Here is an 18222-nt window from a genome sequence, read left to right as displayed (position 1 = left end):
TTGACTTTTTGGATGCAGTATATGGGACTGAATCCTTGCAAGGCTAAACAAGTTATCAGCACTGCCTTCCAGGCAGTATTCCTTTCACTTTTCTAAAAAAGCTTCCTCTAAGCTGCTCGCCTTCCTATTTCAAGCCTTCATCCCTTCTTTGCCATCGTTATCCAGTTTCTGTACTATCTAAGGCATCCCTCACGGATACTTGTACTCTCTTGTTAAAAATCTACTTAATACTGCTTCCAGAGGTGTTGAAACATACCATTAAAACTCCTCCTTGAAAAAGTACAAGCCCTTGGATAAGGGCCTCAACAGCGTCCAAATCCTGTACACAACAGACAGTTACATCTTGAAGTTTTCCTTTGCTGCAGCATGCCATGCATCCGGGGTCACAAAAAGGTCATACACATAAGGCTAGAACCAGACAAGCCATTCCAACATCTTTTTCAGTCTATTAACCACAGTGTTAGCCTCTGGGTAACTGTTTAAGAGAAAATACCAGATGATTAGATGGTTCATCAAGTAAGAGAATATGAGGCTTGTTGAAAGTGATTTTTGCAAAAGCTACACGACTCTTCTGACCACCTGGCAATCCACAATGCCAACATGAAGTCACAGAGTAACAGTGATGCAAGCGATACCATTTCATAGAACAAATAAAATAAGTACGATAATCTCAAATAACTTTTCTCGACTAGCCCTTGCCTCACTCAAAAAGTACTTTTCTTCTCTCATACACATCCACCAACATGAAGTAAGACATCGCAAAATCAAATAGATAAAATAAAACAAAGCACACAACCCTGTGTAGTTGCTGGGAATCACATTCTAATAGCAGCCACCTGATGTATTGCAGCTGGATAAAGCACTGTTATGAACTCTGAAATTACTCTTACTACACAAATCTGAAATCTTTACATGAATAAAAATGCATGGTTGAAACATGCAAACTCGCCATATATACCATTACTAGGCAAGCCTCTTATTACTATGATCCATTCCAATCAGGCGAAACCTTCTCTTTGTGTAGGTGCAAAAAGATTATTCCCAGCTTTGATAGAGTTCAATCCCCGGTTCCATCTCAAATATTCAGCTTAGGACAATACAACAGCTGATGTGAACAGGGAAGAGAAACACAAACCTGAAAAAACCGTTATTTGGGGTACTAGTCCTCTGCAGAGGGACAAATGCATTCATGTGAATGTGTGCTCTATCAAGGGCAACCTAATTTATTGCCACAGTATACACTAGCCCAAGTTCAAGTTCCACAAGCTGTGGGCCTCATAGAGGATCCAAGGACCCATAAGCCGTGGTCTCATACAGGGCCCAAGATGCCAACCTGTGAGTTTCTAGTGGCAAGCTTTCGCTCACTCTTTTGCTGCTCCTCATCATCATTGGGCTCTTTGCGTTTCTTGTTTGGACAGTCAGCTATACTGTGTGGCCTTCCTCTCTACAGCAAAAGCACTTTTTTGTTTCATTAGTTCTCCCTTCTCCTCAAAAGTTAAAACTCTTGTACTTAGCCTTACTCAACTTGCGTCGCTGACCTGCAACCTTGGAACCCTTGATAGGCTCTCCACTTTTCTTCGACTTAGAGCACTTCCATTGCATAAGGGCATAGGCTGTATTTGAGTTCTCAATCAACTGAAACATATTGTCGACCCTTGTCTTCGTGCAATAGTCTCTTAAGAAGCTCTTTGGGTAGCCCACAACATTACTTCTCCACCTGCTTTGATAAATGCACAAACCTATATGAACTGATAGGTAAGAGAGCTTACCAAAATTTTCTGTTATAAGTCTCGAGGTTAGCACAACTCCTAGCATTGAGATCATGCCAGGCCGTCATCACATCCACCTCAAAACTTGTGGTCAGCCACCATGAAGCAGAAAATACTTGCTTGAAACCAACCCATGTGACGGGAGCTAAACCTTGCAGAAGTAGATTGGTCCACCATTGGAGGGCATTACCTTTCAAAAAAGTGGCCGCCTTAGGAATTTTGAAAGCTTCGGTGAAGTTTCCGCTAGACTAGGCTGCGTCAAACTGCTGCAAAAGAGTCAGCACCTTCAGCTGATCCTGCATCCCATTGAATGTCTTGAACTTGACACCTGAAACTCCCTCCTTGAACTCCTCCGCTTTGCCCTTAGATGCCAGATTTTCGTAGATTGGGGGCTGTAAATATGGTGGCTTCAGTGGCTGCATCATATTTCCTGCATTTTGTGCACCTGTTCCGGACCGGATTGACCACTCCGGACCCTGCAGGAGGCATCCAAAACATACCCATGGGATTACCCATGCCTCCTTGCATTCCTGGCCACATTCCAACATTCCCATACATTACATTTGACATTCCGGGCTGCGTACCTCCAAGCATCTGGCCCTGGAAAGCTTGCATACCACGCAGAGATCCCATCGGGCCATTTCCAACCATGCCCATACTATTGTTGGTCAACCCAACCATGGCCTCAAATACTGAACCGCCCCCAAAGTAGCCTAGGTACGAAACTGGCTGAGGAAGAGGTTGCTGTCCAGAATTCAAGAATGGGAAATTGCTAGCCTGCTCATTCGGCCCAACACCTGGACCAAAAGCTGACTGCTGAATAGGAACTTGAGGCATGGGATTAGGTGGAGGATTATCTCGCTGAGGCTCCAACAACTGCCTGCATGGCTGCCAACGTGTGTGCATCTTCCTCTTCTTCCCCCTAGGAGGGTTGAGAGTCTTCTGAAGTCGAGGATTCTGTTAGAAACATGGTGGACAGAGAGAGAGAGAGAGAGAGAGACGTAGAAGTAGAAGTAAAATTTATTAACGTCTACGGGGGCCCAAAAATGACCCATGTAGAGAGAGAGAGAGAGAGAGAGAGAGATAGAGAGAGAGAGAAGGTTAGGGTTTGAGGAAATGATCCACAAATGAAGACATAATGAAAGGCTTTCATTCATTCATCAAGTATGTCAAGACAAGTGAGGTACAAGCCTTATATAGGCTACTCACTCACACACTAGCACCTAGTGCATATGGGATAAGTCCCATGATGACACGTGGCACTCACACAAGACTCACACACATAGACTAGTACTACATCACCTAATACTACACACCAACACACTCTTTGACTATAATATCTCCAACACCCCTCTTCAGAGCAAAGTGTGTGAGACACAAACACAAGAGTAGACCGATCCCCCCTCCACTGCAATACTACAAAGAGCAAGTCCAACTATCCAACACCTCCCGTGTGATAGTGACTTCTCAACCAGCAAGGGCAAACCATCACTCGTCATCCCCCCTTACTCTGAACTGGGTGGTTGATACCATCAACCAAAGTAAAAGACAATACATTCATTTTTGGGGGACAACCCAAGGCAGAGTACCTCTTATTGACTCCAAATACACTCAATTTGGAGGGACAACTCAAGGCTGAGAACCTTTATTTGACTGAACACAAACACATAGAACTAAGCATCATCTACCTCCTCGGAGAGGAATAGATCATGCAACATAGCAATTGAAGCTTCTTGCTCAAGTTCAGTAGATGTAGCATAGATATTCTTGAGCTTGTCCAGATTCTCCTTAGCTGAAGTAGTGAGGTTAAGTTGATGAAGCAAGTTGTTGACCAACCTCACACCAATATAAGCACTAGTGTCATGCTGCTCATCCCTAGCTAAAAGTGGTGCTGATGAGTCTTCACCAGGCGAGGCTCCATAGCATCAAACTGAGGTAGCAAAGGCAACAAGCTAAAATAGATAATGAACCAATAAAGGAGCTTGTCTAGTGCTCTGAAATTAATCAGCAGCTTGAGAAAGGCGTGAATAAACATGTCCAACTGCTGGTGGATGACCTTGGAGGTTCCAAAATGCAAACCCTAATGGAAAAGCAGCAAGAATACGCCTCGCAATGTAGAACTGAGTGAACCTGAATCAAAGAGCAGCAAGTAGATGCCCCAAAATGCAGAAATGATCCAAGGGAAGAGCACTTGTGGGCGTGGAAAGCACTCCCAAGTGCTGTAGCAGATCTGCAATCGTCCAAAATCCTCAAAACAGCTCAGCAAGGTGCTCCAAAGTGCAAGAGTAGGCTGTCCACGTGGAAGGCAGCTCCCTTGAACGGTCCGAAGTGATGTAGCAGGCCTCCACAATGAAAAACGTCTGTTATATGTATGCTAAAGGCCTCAAAACAGCTTCAAAATGCTCAGGTGGTTATTCAAAGTGCACCAAGGTGCTGCAGCAAGTCCTCATGCAGAGAATCGATTGATTTTGATGTGCTGAAAGGCCAGAAACACCTCAAAAGTGGCTGGAAATGCAACTCCAAGGTGATTTAGGGTTTCAAAATGCTGGAGCAGCTCCAAACTAGGTCAAAAAGCCTCCAAAAACCTTCAAAATCTGCAACTACTAGCCACAGGTGGTCAGTTTTGCTGGAGCGGCCTGCAAACCCTAAAATCTGCGATGAAAAAGCTCCAAAACGTCTTCAAAGGTCCACACGTGCAGGTGTGCAGTGAACAGTGTGCCGACCAGCAAGCTAGGAGGCCGTCAAGGGAGGTAGAGCACTTAAGAACAGCTCCAAGAGATCCGAATGGTGGCAGCAATGAAGGCAGCTGTGCAGAAACCCTAAATGGGTAGAGGAGGCTGAAATGCAAAGGCAGAAAGAGGTAGAGCTGAGGCAGCTGGAAGAGGGAGGAGCGTGACAAAAATTAGTGTTAGGGTTAGGAAAGAGATCACGTTAGGAAAAATTAGAGTTAGGGTTAGGCAGGGTTAACCTACTCTGATACCATGTTAGAAACATGGTGGAGAGAGAGAGAGAGAGAGAGAGAGAGAGAGAGAAAGAAAGAAAGAAAGAAAGTGTATTATTGTCCACTAAAGGCCAAAATGGGCCCATGGGACATCAAGAACTCTGCATACAAGATAGCACAAAATCAACGTGCCACAAAGAAGAGGCATCGTCGAATATAATCTAAGTGCTACGCAATACAATGCAAGTGAAAGTACATAATGTCAAATCTGAGCCTAAATACAAAGTAAACTAGATGCAAGAAAACCGCCCCTGTGTGCAAAATGGGGGGATGAGTACAATATGCCAATGCAAAGATACAAGTCCAGGTGTCACGGAGTCTGAGAACCAAAATAATACTGAAAATCCTATCCATCGACTCTGCCTCCTGCTATGAGAGTACAAATCTGAGCAAAGGTGAGGTGAGCGGCTGGTGGGGCGAGATCTCCATGAGTAAGTCTCCTTCGAAAAGCTGCCATCGTCCTGGATCGTCTGGAGATGAAGCGGCGAGTACGTCCCCTATGTAACAAGATCCTGCGGCGTCTACAAACCATCTCATATGTACATCCACAGGGTGGAGGCATGTGTCCTGTGTGAGCTCTGACCTCCTCATGCTCCTCCTAGTCTCTGTCCTCTGGTATAGCGTGTGCCTGAGCTCTATCAGGCTGGGCTCTATCACGCTCCGGTCTGTGCTGATGGTCTCTGAGGTAGTCTCGTCGAAGCATAGTGGCCTCCCTGACATAAAGAGCCAGGCAATGCTGATCCTCGTAGTCCATCACTCGTGAAAGAGGTCCAAAGCCATCCATGAAGAGACAGTGGAGAGAGAGAGAGAGACAGAGACAGAGAGAGAGAAGGTTAGGGTGTGAGGAAATGATCCACAAATGAAGACTTAATGAAAGACTTTCATTCATTCATCAAGTATGTCAAGACAAGTGAAGTACAAGCCTTATATAGGCTACTCACTCACACACTAGCACCTAGTGCATATGGGATAAGTCCCATGATGACACGTGGCACTCACAAACATAGACTAGTACTGATCACCTAATACTACACACCAACACTCTTTGACTATGATATCTCCAACAGATTCTGCATCAATTGGGTCAAGATATTCATCGACTCAAACAACTTCTCTTGCATCATAGTGTCAGCCTCACCTTCTTCTTCCTGCTCTGACTGAACAGGAGTCGGTTGACGTTCATGCTACTGACCAGATCTTGCTGCCCATACACCTGCGATGCAAACATTTGGGGCCCAAAAGTTTGCTGCCCATAGAATTGCTGTTCAGGAGCCTACTCCTCCTGCGGAGAATCCTCATCCCCAGAGGTCTCGTGCTCCTCAGTATCATGAAGGCTTTCCTGATCAGACTCAGGAGAGGAAGTCTGGGATCTCTCTCTATGAGACATATTGCCTGAATTTTCTTGGCTGAAATTATTGCTCAGTTATCTGTGCCTGCCCAACACAACCATGGGCTCACCTCTTGAGAAAGATGGGGGGTCCCAGAAATAGAACCACTGTCACCGGCCTTCGAAATCCATTCTCTCACGTCCTCTCGCTTCCATTTCCAATAATTATGAAGAGAACCTTGTTTCTATGGCAAACATGACCACAAACATATGACATTGGCATTGGATTCTTATTGAAATGGGGAGCCCACCACATGGATGTAAAAAGGAGGTATACTAAGAGCACCAATTTGGGTGCTTCATGAAGATAAAATTCATAAACCGAAAAACATAATTTATGGATTTAAGCAAGCACCTAATAACAGATACTGGTAAGCATTTTAGATGCATTGCATGCTAATGTATATTTCGTAACAAGAATAGTTTTGTACCATTCAACCATTATGTGGATGACTCAATAATAATTGGAAATACTTAGAAGCAAACTCCAACCCTCAAATCAAATTTGCCTTGCATAAAGAGGATGGCATTATGTGGAAGGCTGTCAAGATGACAAGAAGGCAGCCATGCCACTCTTTCAGGCAGCTGCTTGGCATCATTACACTACCAAAGGCCAGCACACACGCCACATCATCAGTATACGTCAGCACTAACACATGCCATATGCGCACCAGCCCTTGATGTCCTTTTGACTGCATTACAATTTTCTATGGGTGGACTGGTACTTCCCAAATTAGGGCTAAGTTCTTTTTGAGGTTTCTACTAAGGTATACGTACATGCAGCGGGCACCTTGTTTGTTGGGCTCATTTGCATTGCATCCTCTCATCGCCTTCCAATGTATGTATTATCTATCTTAACTCTACATCATTTCGTCTTGGGTTTTTCTTGCATAGCTTCTATTACATTTTCCAACAAGAGAAAGCGGGAATTTTTACGAGATTCATTGTTACAGAATCCATTCAATGAAATTATTCAATGCATTTAAATAACTAATTGACATAGTTTCCTATTTCTATTAAATTTACCATATATATCGTACAAATGTAGATTTTTTGTTGTTCTAAAGTCCAAAAATTTACCAACCTGAAAGTGTATACATAGGCTGAAGAGCCATGTTTCCAGTGATCCCAAAAGACCCCAAATGAGCTCTCAACTTCTGCTCCATAATGCCCTGAATTTTCAAGTCATGTCAATTCCTCTTCAACTAAACAAAGACAATATTGGATTTTACAAGGATTACATCTTGTAATCTCATCATCGAATGTTTGAAAATAGCACATATTAATTTATGTTTTTTACTTGACCACAAACCATTCTCATCCTTCGTAAGGTAAATCCCACTATCTTTCCCCCTCTTCCTCTCTTCTCCACACTCTTAACATTGCATAGACACTTACTGGGAAGCAACGCATCATATAAAGAAGAGGTGTAGATGAAAGATCAAGCCCATCAACATGGTGTTGACTAAACACTGCCATGCGAACCTGGACGATGCCAAACCAACAAACAACGCAAATCAGCTCATAACATTTTGCCAAAAGAATGATTCTTGTAAGCAAGATATATCATTAGATGCAATTGAAAAGCCCAAAAGGCATCCTAATGCACTCTCCCACCCACGTAAACACAAAACAAAAAGAAACAAAAAAGCATTGGGATTAGGGGAGGAGAAGCAAGAGGAGAGAACATGCGATGTGTTTGACAAATTGTCTATTTGCTGTCCCCCCCACAACTCATAGTGGGGAGGAGGGAAGGAGCAAAGCAATATGTATCCCTAGATACATCTACCAACCCTTAGATAGTCTTATCCCCTCCCCAAAGAGAGAAATGGTGCGTCTTAAGCCTCTTAATGCATCTAAATGAGCTTATTTTATATGTAATGCAAAATTTTAACAAGTCTTTGGAGGCTTAAGAAGAATTGAGATTTGATTCTCCCCAGCTTCCTAAAACTGCATGTATTCCATTTCTGAGAGTTCGGACGATTCCCTCAACAATATGTTCTGGAAATACCATTCATTCGACTAGATGGAGTCCACTAACTCTCAAGAGAGGACTGCCAGCCCTGCTACCCCATCCACCAGCCTCACCACCCCCTCCAACAATCTGTCTACTGCTGCAGCCCCTCCCTCTTCCGCCATTCCCACCCCCTCTGTAACTCTTTCTATATCCCTTCCCCTACCTGCTTGATTACCGAAGAGGAGCTAAACGTTGAGCCTAGAAGTGAAAGTTAAAACAAAGAGGTGTCTAAAAAAGAGTGAGACAAACAACCATTTATGCAGCACCCTTCTGAGAGAGTGACCTATCGGCGACCAATTGGGCGAGATTCGAGAGGATACAGGTGATTATGGGATCCAGGATGATTTGGAGTAAGTCCTTGTTCCTCATCAAATTGTACAAGCAGAGTTCGCGATGTAACCAATCTAGATTGATGCCATCTTCAAAACGGTGACACATCTTCATACAATTTGGGCCTTGCCTATCTGGAGACTCACGAGTTTGGCACTAGAGTCGTCCAGACAACTAGCCGATCGAGGGGTTAGCACAGCATAGTACACATGCATATCTAGATGATTTGCCAATCAAGGTATCAGATGGACCCCTTGCCCTCCTTCTAGTACAACTTGGATGCCATGTCCCTACAGATCTCGTGAGATGAGATCAACCGTACCACATGATAGGATCTTATACATCATGGATTTGCGTCCAGATTCGAGGATGAAGTGATGATCAGCCCCAGTCTCTCGAGGACAGACCGGTCTCACACGCATTGAGGATCGCCATTAGACAAATGTGTTGGGTGTTGGAAGCAATGGAAGCTCAAAAATGGAAGCACAATGGAGAAAAACGAGATGCTGTAATAGATTGCTGCAAAACTAAAGTGTGGAGGCTCAAGGGAGAGCCAACATAACAAAACCCCAGGGCTAACTGGACTAAGTATCCTAACTAACCTAGATGGTACATAAACTAATTGTACCAATAGTCCTAACTGTCTATAACTAGGCCTACAAGGCTCATACCAAGGTATAAGTGGCATCTATGGATAGCCCATGAGATAGCCTATAAACCCCCCTCCATAGTATGGGATGAAGTATCCTAGACATGGCTTAGGATACCTAAATATCTAGTGTCATGGTTGCACATGTTCGTCCTGTAGGAAATAGCAACCTCAGACTGTACAGAGTGCAAAAGATCAAGTTACAAAAGGTACTAAGTTTAAAGCTTGCTGAAAAGCCTCAAACTTAGGTCGAGGTAGAGCCTTCCTAAAAAGATTTGCCAAGTTGTCTTCAGTGGGAACATAAGACAACTCAGTATCACCTGCTGATAATCGATCTTCACATAGTGATAGTGAACCTCAATGTGCTTTGTGTGAGCATGGAAAATTGGATTCCATGCGACACCCAAAGCACTCTGACTATCAGTAAAGATGACGGTAGGAGCAATCTGACATGCACAAAGATCTGCAAGTAGCTTCCGATGCCAAACACACTCCACTATAGCTGTAAAAGCCGCTTTGTGCTCAGCTTCACAGCTAGAAGTAGCAACCATACTCTGCTTCTTGCTGAACCAACAAACACATGAAGTACCAAGCATAAAACAATTGCCACTATGTGACATATGAGTGTCAGAACAACCAGCCCAATCACTATCAGTGAACCCATGCATGCCAAGTGAAGTATCAGCCCCATAAAGAAGGCCTAAATGCTGAGTGCCTTTAAGATATCTGAAAACACGCTTCACGGCATGCCAATAGTGCATAGATGGGCTGTGCATATATCTGCTCAACTGTGAGATAGCACGCTGTAGATCAGGTCTCGTATAGCATAGGTAAATCAAACAACCAACTGCGTGCTGATAGAGAGTGACATCACATGTACCACTGCCATCCTTGGAAGAGAAGTGAAAATCAGTCTCTAATGGTGGATACTGGCTTGCAATCCTCAAACTGAAAATGCTGCAAAAGCTGTCCAATGTACTTGGATTGTGACATTAAAATGCCCCCCTCACTGCTAGCAAATTGAATGCCCAGATAGTAGTGCTGAAGACCAAGATCAGACATAGCAAATGTCTACTGCAAATCAACTTTAAAATCTGCATTTTGCTGAGCACGTGTCCCAGTTACAAGCATGTCATCCACATAAAGGACTAAAATCAGCAAATCTGTCCCACACTTGCGGATGTAAAGGGTAGCAAATGAGAATGAATTCTCGAATACCAAGCCCAAGGTGCCTTCTTCAATCCATAGAGAGCCTTTTTCAAGCGGCATACCTTGCTTTCAGAACCGTCAACCTCAAAGCCAGGAGGTTGGGAAACATTAACCTGTTCTTGCAAATGCCCATGAAAGAAAGCTGTCTTAATATCAAGCTGATGTATCTGCCAATGAAAGTGGGCAGCAAAGGCAATAACAATGCGAATGGTAGTGATCTTGGAAGTGGGAGCAAAAGTCTCCTCAAAGTCAATGCCATGCTACTGAGCATAGCCCTTAGCAACAAGATGGGCTTTGTAACGGTCCACTGAACCATCAGCTTTCCGTTTGATCTTGTAAACCCACTTAGTTCCAATGGCATTCTTGCCATAAGGCATATCACACAACTCCCAAGTGTCATTCTGATCGATAGAATCCAATTCAACTTGCATGGCCTTCATCCAACACTCATTCTGAAAGGCATCTTGATGACATAATAGCTCTTCATTCCATGCTGTAGCAACCAAACTACATGCTCTTTCTGGACAGCTGCTCTCGTACGGACTAGAAGAGGAGTGTCTTGTTTGTTGTCTTTTAATGTGTCAAGGAGCCAACGGGATACCTTTTTAGGCTCCTAATTTCTGCTCTTTCTTGGTAAAGAGCCCGGTGCAAATGATCCTAATCAATGATAGGCATATCAAGCTGAATTTCTGCATGCACATGGCGCTCTAAATGACCAACAGATGGAGGAGGGACAACCTCAGATGAAACATCATCCCGAGCATCGGATGGAAACAAAGGCATAAAGCTGTCAAATACGTCTAGGGCATCAACAACGGGCTGTTTTTTGACAGTCCAGCAAAGGCATAATGGAAGATTCATCAAACACAACATCCCGACTAACAAAACACTTGCCCGTGCGGGGCTGATATTGCTTATAGCCCCTACTCTCTTAACTATACCCAAGAAAAATGCATTTAACAGCTTTATCATCCAACTTAGTGCATCTCTGTGAAGTCACATGAGCATAAGCTAAGCATCCAAAAGTCCTCATGTGGGAAATGCGAGGCTTACGACCTGTCCAAGCCTCATAAGGTGTGATAATCTGCAATGCCTTTGTAGGACATCTATTCAAGATGTAATTTGCACACATGACCGCATCCAACCACAACTTATTAGGCAAATGTTTGTCTTTCAACATGCATCTGGCCATTTCCATCGTTGATCTATTCTTCCGCTCAGCCACGGGATCCTGTTGAGGAGTATTAGGCACCGTGCATCGATGATGAATGCCACGGGAAGCCAAAAAAACAGCAAACTCCTTCGACATGTATTCACCCCCCCTGTCTGTATTAATGTGAGCAATGTGCAGCCCACTCTCATTCTCAGCCAAGGCAATAAAGTACTTGAAGCATGAAGAAACATCCAACTTGGATTTCAATGCAAAAATCCAAGTGTACCTGGTGAAATCATCAATAAAAGTAACAAAATAGTAGAACCTTCCAAGAGCTGCAACCCTCATGGGTCCACAAACATCACTATGAACCAGATAAAGCTTACGTGAAGCACCAACTCTCCCATCCCTGGGAAACGCAGCACGGTGCATCTTACCAAGTAAGCATGGTTCACAAACCTGTTTGGTAGGCATATGCATTTTGGGAAGATTCACAACCATATCTTCCTTATATAACTTCACCAGGGCTCCAAAATTGAGGTGTCCAAACCTCTCATGCCATAAATGAGTATCTGCCATGGTAGAATCAATAGCGAAGACATGTGCATCGGCAAGTGCAGCATCATCATCTGAACATCTGTCATAAGCATCAAGTCTGTAAAGACCACTAGACAATGTGCCAATCAAAACCAGGGTAGAGGCATGTGTAACATCATACACTGCACACCTCACACCATAAAAAATAAAGCACCTAGAGCAAGAGGTGAAGGAGTCCTAGCTGTAGCAGTAGAACTGTCACCTGAAGACCCATCACCTGAAGAAGCAGAGGCTGCAGGTGTAGCACCAGTAACAATGCGTGTAGGCCTGGCCTCAGAACCTGAAACAATATGCCATAGATTCTTGGCAACCAAAACGTGTCCCATCATGTATGACCACATGGGGTAATTGGTGTCATCAAGGTTGTCATCAGCCCCAATCAGTCCAAACAAATCATCTTTGCCACCAGACATGGTGCTGAAATACAAGGCAAATGCACCAACTGGCAAAGCAAATCAGAGAAAGGCAACCTCTCAGAATCAAATGCCAAAAAAAACTGCCCAAGCTTCAAAGCTTATGTCTGCAAAAGACTCTGCTGTCCCAAGGTGTACCTGTTGCAAGAAAAATCCCCTAAAGCAACACGAGGCCTTCCAAGGCAACACGAGGCCTTTGCAAAATGAAAATGAAGCAAAAATTGTAAAAAGCCAATGCAACAATGGCTTACCCAATGATGAACAATAGTGACAGGCTCTGAAAGCAAGCAAATGAGGGCTGAAAATAAGAATTACAGCAAAAGAAGTGCTCCCACGAGGAGGAGAGCACGTAGAAATTGAGAGAAAGAAATCCAATGGAGAGAAGCTCGCATCCCGAGTCAAAGGGATGCCAAATGAGGAGGGAAGGGCTCAAAGAGAAGTCTCCGGATCAATTCAGCAGCTCCAAATGGCTCCAAACACCGGCACGCATCTCGAGGCAGCTCCAAATTGCTGGCACGCAGCTCGAGGCAGCTCCGAAATGCTTGAAAATCTGAGAAATGACTGGCGCACACCCCGAGGTAGCCAGTACTACAGTGAATGTACTGAAATTCTGACAAACCGGACAGAAGTACAGATTTTCCTGACAGATGTACAGATTTTTGTACAATTTCTGACAGATGTACGGATTTCCATACAATTTTTGACACATGTACGGATTCCATACAATTTCTGACAGATGTACGGATTTCTGTACAATTTCTGATGCATGTACGGATTTTATTTTATTTTATTATTATTAGTTTTGACAGATTCAGAATTCCTTACAGATGCTGTAAATGCTCGCGTGTGGTCGTTTTTTGCTGCAATAGGCTAGAAAATACACCAAAAAACAGTTTGCTCCAAAGTGCGGTCTTCTCGCGACAACATGAGGTTTTTCGTGACAGAAGTGCTTGGAAAGGTCTCAGACACTCGTGGGAGTGTGAAAACCAGCAAGACCAACAAGAATGAGAGCTCCGGAGGCTGCCAAACAGCTTGGGAAAGCTATCAATGGTTGAGGGAATAAATTCCCGACCTGCTCTGATACCACTGTTGGGTGTTGGAAGCAATGGAAGCTCAAAAATGGAAGCACGATGCAGAAAAACGAGATGCTATAATAGATTGCTGCAAAACTGAAGCGTGGAGGCTCAAGGGAGAGCCAACATAACAAAACCCTAGGGCTAATTGTCCTAACTGACCTAGATGGTACATAAACTAACTGTACCAATAGTCCAAACTGACTATAACTAGGCCTACAAGGTTCATACCAAGGTATAAGTGCCATCTATGGATAGCCCATGAGATAGCCTACAAAATGCGTGTCTCGTCTTATCAACTGAGTATCGACGAAAGGAGAACCATAGGTGCACCTAGAGAGTAGCAGATATGCAAGTTATTTACCTTGGCAGAGGTGGAGACAGAGGAGCACTTCCTATGTACTTGCCCAGTCTACTATGAGATCCGAGGACGGTGTACCACTATCTCTTTATAGAGAGGCAGGGTTTTAGGCCACTCTCCCCACTTTCATGACTAGGTTTGTGTTAGCCTCTGTCCGATGGAGATGCAACACCATAAAGAGAGCCTTTTGTGGCAGATCAGACAACAGGAGGTGACTTCTAGAGGAGACAAAGATAGATCTGACACAATGACACATCACAGATTTCTATGAATTCGAGTCAGCCTTGGGACATACTGGAGTACAATAGGAGGAGAGAGCTAACATGAAAGCAGAGTGGATCAGCGGGAAGAGACAAAGCGGAGAGGCTAAGCCAAAGACACAGAGACCCCACACGATGCAGAGGGTAACCAAAGCACACATGATGACGGTTTAACCCATTTCAGTCCTCAGAGGGACTATCTGAGCCAGGGCATCACTCTTGATATAGCCCACTGGATACAACGATCACGGAGACCACACCCCCCGCCATAGCGAGGGACGACTCGACAGAAATAGATCCGAGACATCTTTGCATCCCACTGGAGAGTCACCATGGCACCTCGATATATATTTTTGAGCACTAGTTTTAAGCGTTAGTTTTTGAGATTTTTAGCATAGCACTCAGCGAAGGCCCTTTGCCTTGGCCCACACGGCTTGTATGAGTCACTCTTTGATTATACTTTGTTTCATAGGCCCCTGAGACCTCCTGAAGACGGTAATACATCTCTCTCTCTCTCCCTCTCTCTCTCTCACCCGCTCAGCCCCCCGCTCAGCCCCTCCCTCACCCGCTCAGCCCCCCGCTCAGCCTCTCCGCCTCAGCCCCCCCTCACCCGCTCAGCCCCTCCCTCACCCGCTCAGCCCCCCGCTCAGCCTCTCCGCCTCAGCCCCCCCCTCACCCGCTCAGCCCCTCCGCTCAGCCTCTTCGCCTCAGCCTCGCCGCCTCAGCCTCTCCGCCTCAGCCTCTCTCTCTCTCTCTCTCTCTCTCTCTCTCTCTCTCTCTCTCTCTCTCTCCGCTCAGCCCCTCCGCTCAGCCTCTCCGCCTTAGCCTCTCCGCCTCAGCCCTCACCCGCTCAGCCTCTCCGCCTCAGCCCTCACCCGCTCAGCCTCTCTCTCTCTCTCAGCCCCTCCGCTCAGCCTCCCCTCCACTCAGCCTCTCCGCCTCAACCACCCCTCACCCGCTCAGCCTCTCTCTCTCTCTCTCTCTCTCTCTTTCTCTCTCTCTCTCTCTCATCGCGCATTTTTTGAAATCTCTCTCTCTCTCTCTCTCTCTCTCTCTCTCTCATCGCACATTGGCGGCGCTCGCCATCTCCCGCTTTTCAATGTTGCCGGTTTCCCGTAATTAAACATGGCCGACACCGTCGAGCATGTTACAGAAGCAGCAACAGCAGCAACATCAATGGCCGCCACGACCGATATGCTGCACTATAGTAGAAGAGGACTTGCATCTTCTTCAAAGGACAGCGCAGTGCCTGCACTTGCCGCACTCCCAGTCGCAGGTACACCGGTTTCAGCTCCATTATCTCATCTTCCGCCCAGCGCAGTGCCCGCACTTGCCGCACTCCCAGTCGCACGTACACTGGTTTCAGCTCCATTATCTCATCTTCCGCCCATAGCTACTTTGTACCCGCAGTTTTTTTCACCCCTCTCCTCTCAGGTTCCTTCTTCTCCTACCCCTTCTCCACCCTTTTTGCTCTCCCTCTCACAGCCCTCTGTCACCTCTTCCCCTTTGTTGCCTATTTTACCTACTTTGCCAGAGGCTCCCTCCTCCTCATCCTCTCTCCAGACTTTACCCATCCCCTCCTCTCCATCCCCGGTACCCGCTTTCTCTCCCCCTTTCCAGCCTTCTCCTTCATCCCCGCTACCCACCTTACCGGTTTCCCCCCTTTCTCCCTCTCTTTCTCCTTCCATGCCTTGCACTGTTTGTCCTTGCCGCCACATCCTACCAGAGCTTCAGCACTTTGAGACCCACCTCCGAGCTGCCCTTCAGATGCTTCACAGGAAGGACGAGACCATTGCTCTACTTACAGCTCAGGTTGCATCTCTTGCTGATCGAGTGACACAGCAGGATCGGGAGATCTTGTCTATTAGGACAGATCTTCAAGTCTTACAGGCGACTCATAGGACTCTTGCTGGAGAGATTCATGGACATACAGAGCGAGTGCAGCAGATCGAGACTCGCGTTCAGCACATAGACACATCTGCGTTTGACCTCCCTTTAGACAGAGGTCCAGAGAGCCACAGAGTGGGTGGATGTCGTCCGCCGTCAGCCATCGCAGCCTCAGAGATCGACTGTATCAGCTACATTGGCCGAGTCACAGCAGAGGGCCACAAAGGCCCTCAACATTCGCATTCGTGGTATCTTGCCCTCGGCGACAGAGTCCACGATGACACAGGCTGTGACCTTTGTCTCTCAGACATTGGGAGTACAGGATCATGGCATAGTAGGAGCATATAGAGTCGGGAGGGATCGTACTAGAGAGCAGCCCCTCATTATCAGATTCAGAGATGCCCAGGCACGTCTAGCTGCCCTCAGGAGGAGAGAGACACTCAGAGACCACCCACAGATTTCCATGGACGAGGATCTGACTCAGATACAGGTTGAGGAGCGCAAGGCGCTCATGCCTCAGAGAGATGCAACCCGAGCTCAGGGCAAGTGGGCAGTGATCAGGGATGGCAGACTCATCACAGGCACCTTGAGGCGTGCTCCCACAGTGCTTAGAGATGGCAGACCAGCAGATATAGCCCCACCTCCACCTCCTGCTCCGACCGCTTGACGGGACAAGGCCCATGGGACACACCACCCGTCAGATAGTCTACGCATCGCTGTATGGAACTGCAATGGTTCTTTTACAGCACAGCCAGGCAATCTACGGGGGGCATTCTTTGGGAGAGATATCATCTTTTTCACGGAGACACACGACAGTCCAGAGAGACCTTTGCCACGAGTGACAGGGTATACATGGAGATCTGCCTTCAGGCAGCACACTCGGACATTTGGAGTGAGAGGATCTGGAGGAGTGGCCATTTTGTACACAGAGCATCTCGATCGGATCATCACAGTGGAGAGAGCGGATTCACATGCTCGATTCTTGTGGGTACGCATCCGCCGCAGAGCCCCTCAGCGAGATCTTTTTATTGCAGTTTGCTACTTCCCCCCGGCGCAGTCGATCTATTCTTCCACTGGACCAGGCCAGTCCATATTTGAGGATCTCTCAGCGGACATTGCAGATTTTTCACATCGCGGAGAAGTCATCCTTTTAGGAGACTTCAACGCGAGGACCTCAGACAGACAGGCCCTCACTTATGACTTCATGGAGGATCCGGTCATACTCCCAGCATTTCACGATGATAGCCTCTGTCGGACTTCATCAGACTGCATAGTACAGCCCACAGATCAGGGACGTCAGTTACTGGAGCTCCTAACCTCGCACAGTATGGTCATTTATAACGGCTTGTCCAGGTGGCCACAGTCTTCCATGCCTACATTCTCTTCTGCTTCTGGGCGTGGTACTAGCATGATCGACTACATCATAGGTCCCCCGACTCTAGTCCCTTCCATCCATAGCCTTACTGTTAGCCCCTTCATGCCCTCTGCCGACCATGCACTCATCCACTTTACTTTGACTCATGTCTCCCATGACCCACCTTCCCCTCGTTATCACGACTGCCAACCCTATTATGAGGTTCATTTCGACCACCAGTTCGATGATGTATATAGCCAGAACCTCAGCCGCCTACTCCGTCCTCATCTATTAGATGCTCTACCATCCACGCAGGACCGGTGGGAACTTGTACATACTTCACTCGTTTCTGCCGCTCACATGTCGTTCCCTGCCACATGTCATTCGTCTAGTCCCCCACCGGTTGGTCTTGTTCCTTGCAACGGTTGGTATGACGAGGAGTGTAAGGAACTCCGCAGGAAACTTCACCTTCAGACCAAGGAGAAGTCTCCCCTCCTTGCCGAAACCAAGAGAGACTACAAGTGGTTGGTTAGGCGCAAGAAACGCCAATTTCTAGCCCGGAATGAGGAGCTGAGAAGCTTGCTTTTCAGCTGTGACTCCAAGGAATTCTGGAGAAAATTCCTCCGCTCGAAGTCTCAGAGCCCCCTCACAGACCCACGTGTCTGGTCTGCATATACTTCAGCTCTATACGATGTTCCAAATCAGCCAGCCATCGATTTATCCCATTCCCCTAGGCCAGCTTCATCTAGTCTCTTCACACCA

The 18222-nt window shown here is 46.2% G+C and overlaps 1 protein-coding gene across 1 annotated transcript in view; it reads right to left on the bottom strand.

The window, feature by feature from the left end:
• The window catches only part of ABCF3 (general control non-repressible 3), a 132202-nt gene that overhangs the window by 1410 nt on the left and 112570 nt on the right, over positions 1-18222 (bottom strand). Inside the window, exons 14-17 of the mRNA XM_087396365.1 lie at positions 7556-7642; positions 7242-7329; positions 494-579; positions 257-319 (exon numbers count right to left, since the gene is read on the bottom strand). Of these exons, the coding sequence (XP_087252491.1) occupies positions 257-319; positions 494-579; positions 7242-7329; positions 7556-7642 (324 nt within the window). The remainder of the gene's footprint in view (positions 1-256; positions 320-493; positions 580-7241; positions 7330-7555; positions 7643-18222) is intronic.

This window comes from Dipteris shenzhenensis, chromosome 25 (assembly GCF_047967505.1).
Source record: "Dipteris shenzhenensis isolate YYH24624 ecotype China chromosome 25, Dip_SZ_1.0, whole genome shotgun sequence".
NCBI classification, from domain to species: domain Eukaryota; kingdom Viridiplantae; phylum Streptophyta; class Polypodiopsida; order Gleicheniales; family Dipteridaceae; genus Dipteris; species Dipteris shenzhenensis.
This window is presented reverse-complemented; position numbering and strand designations above follow the sequence as displayed.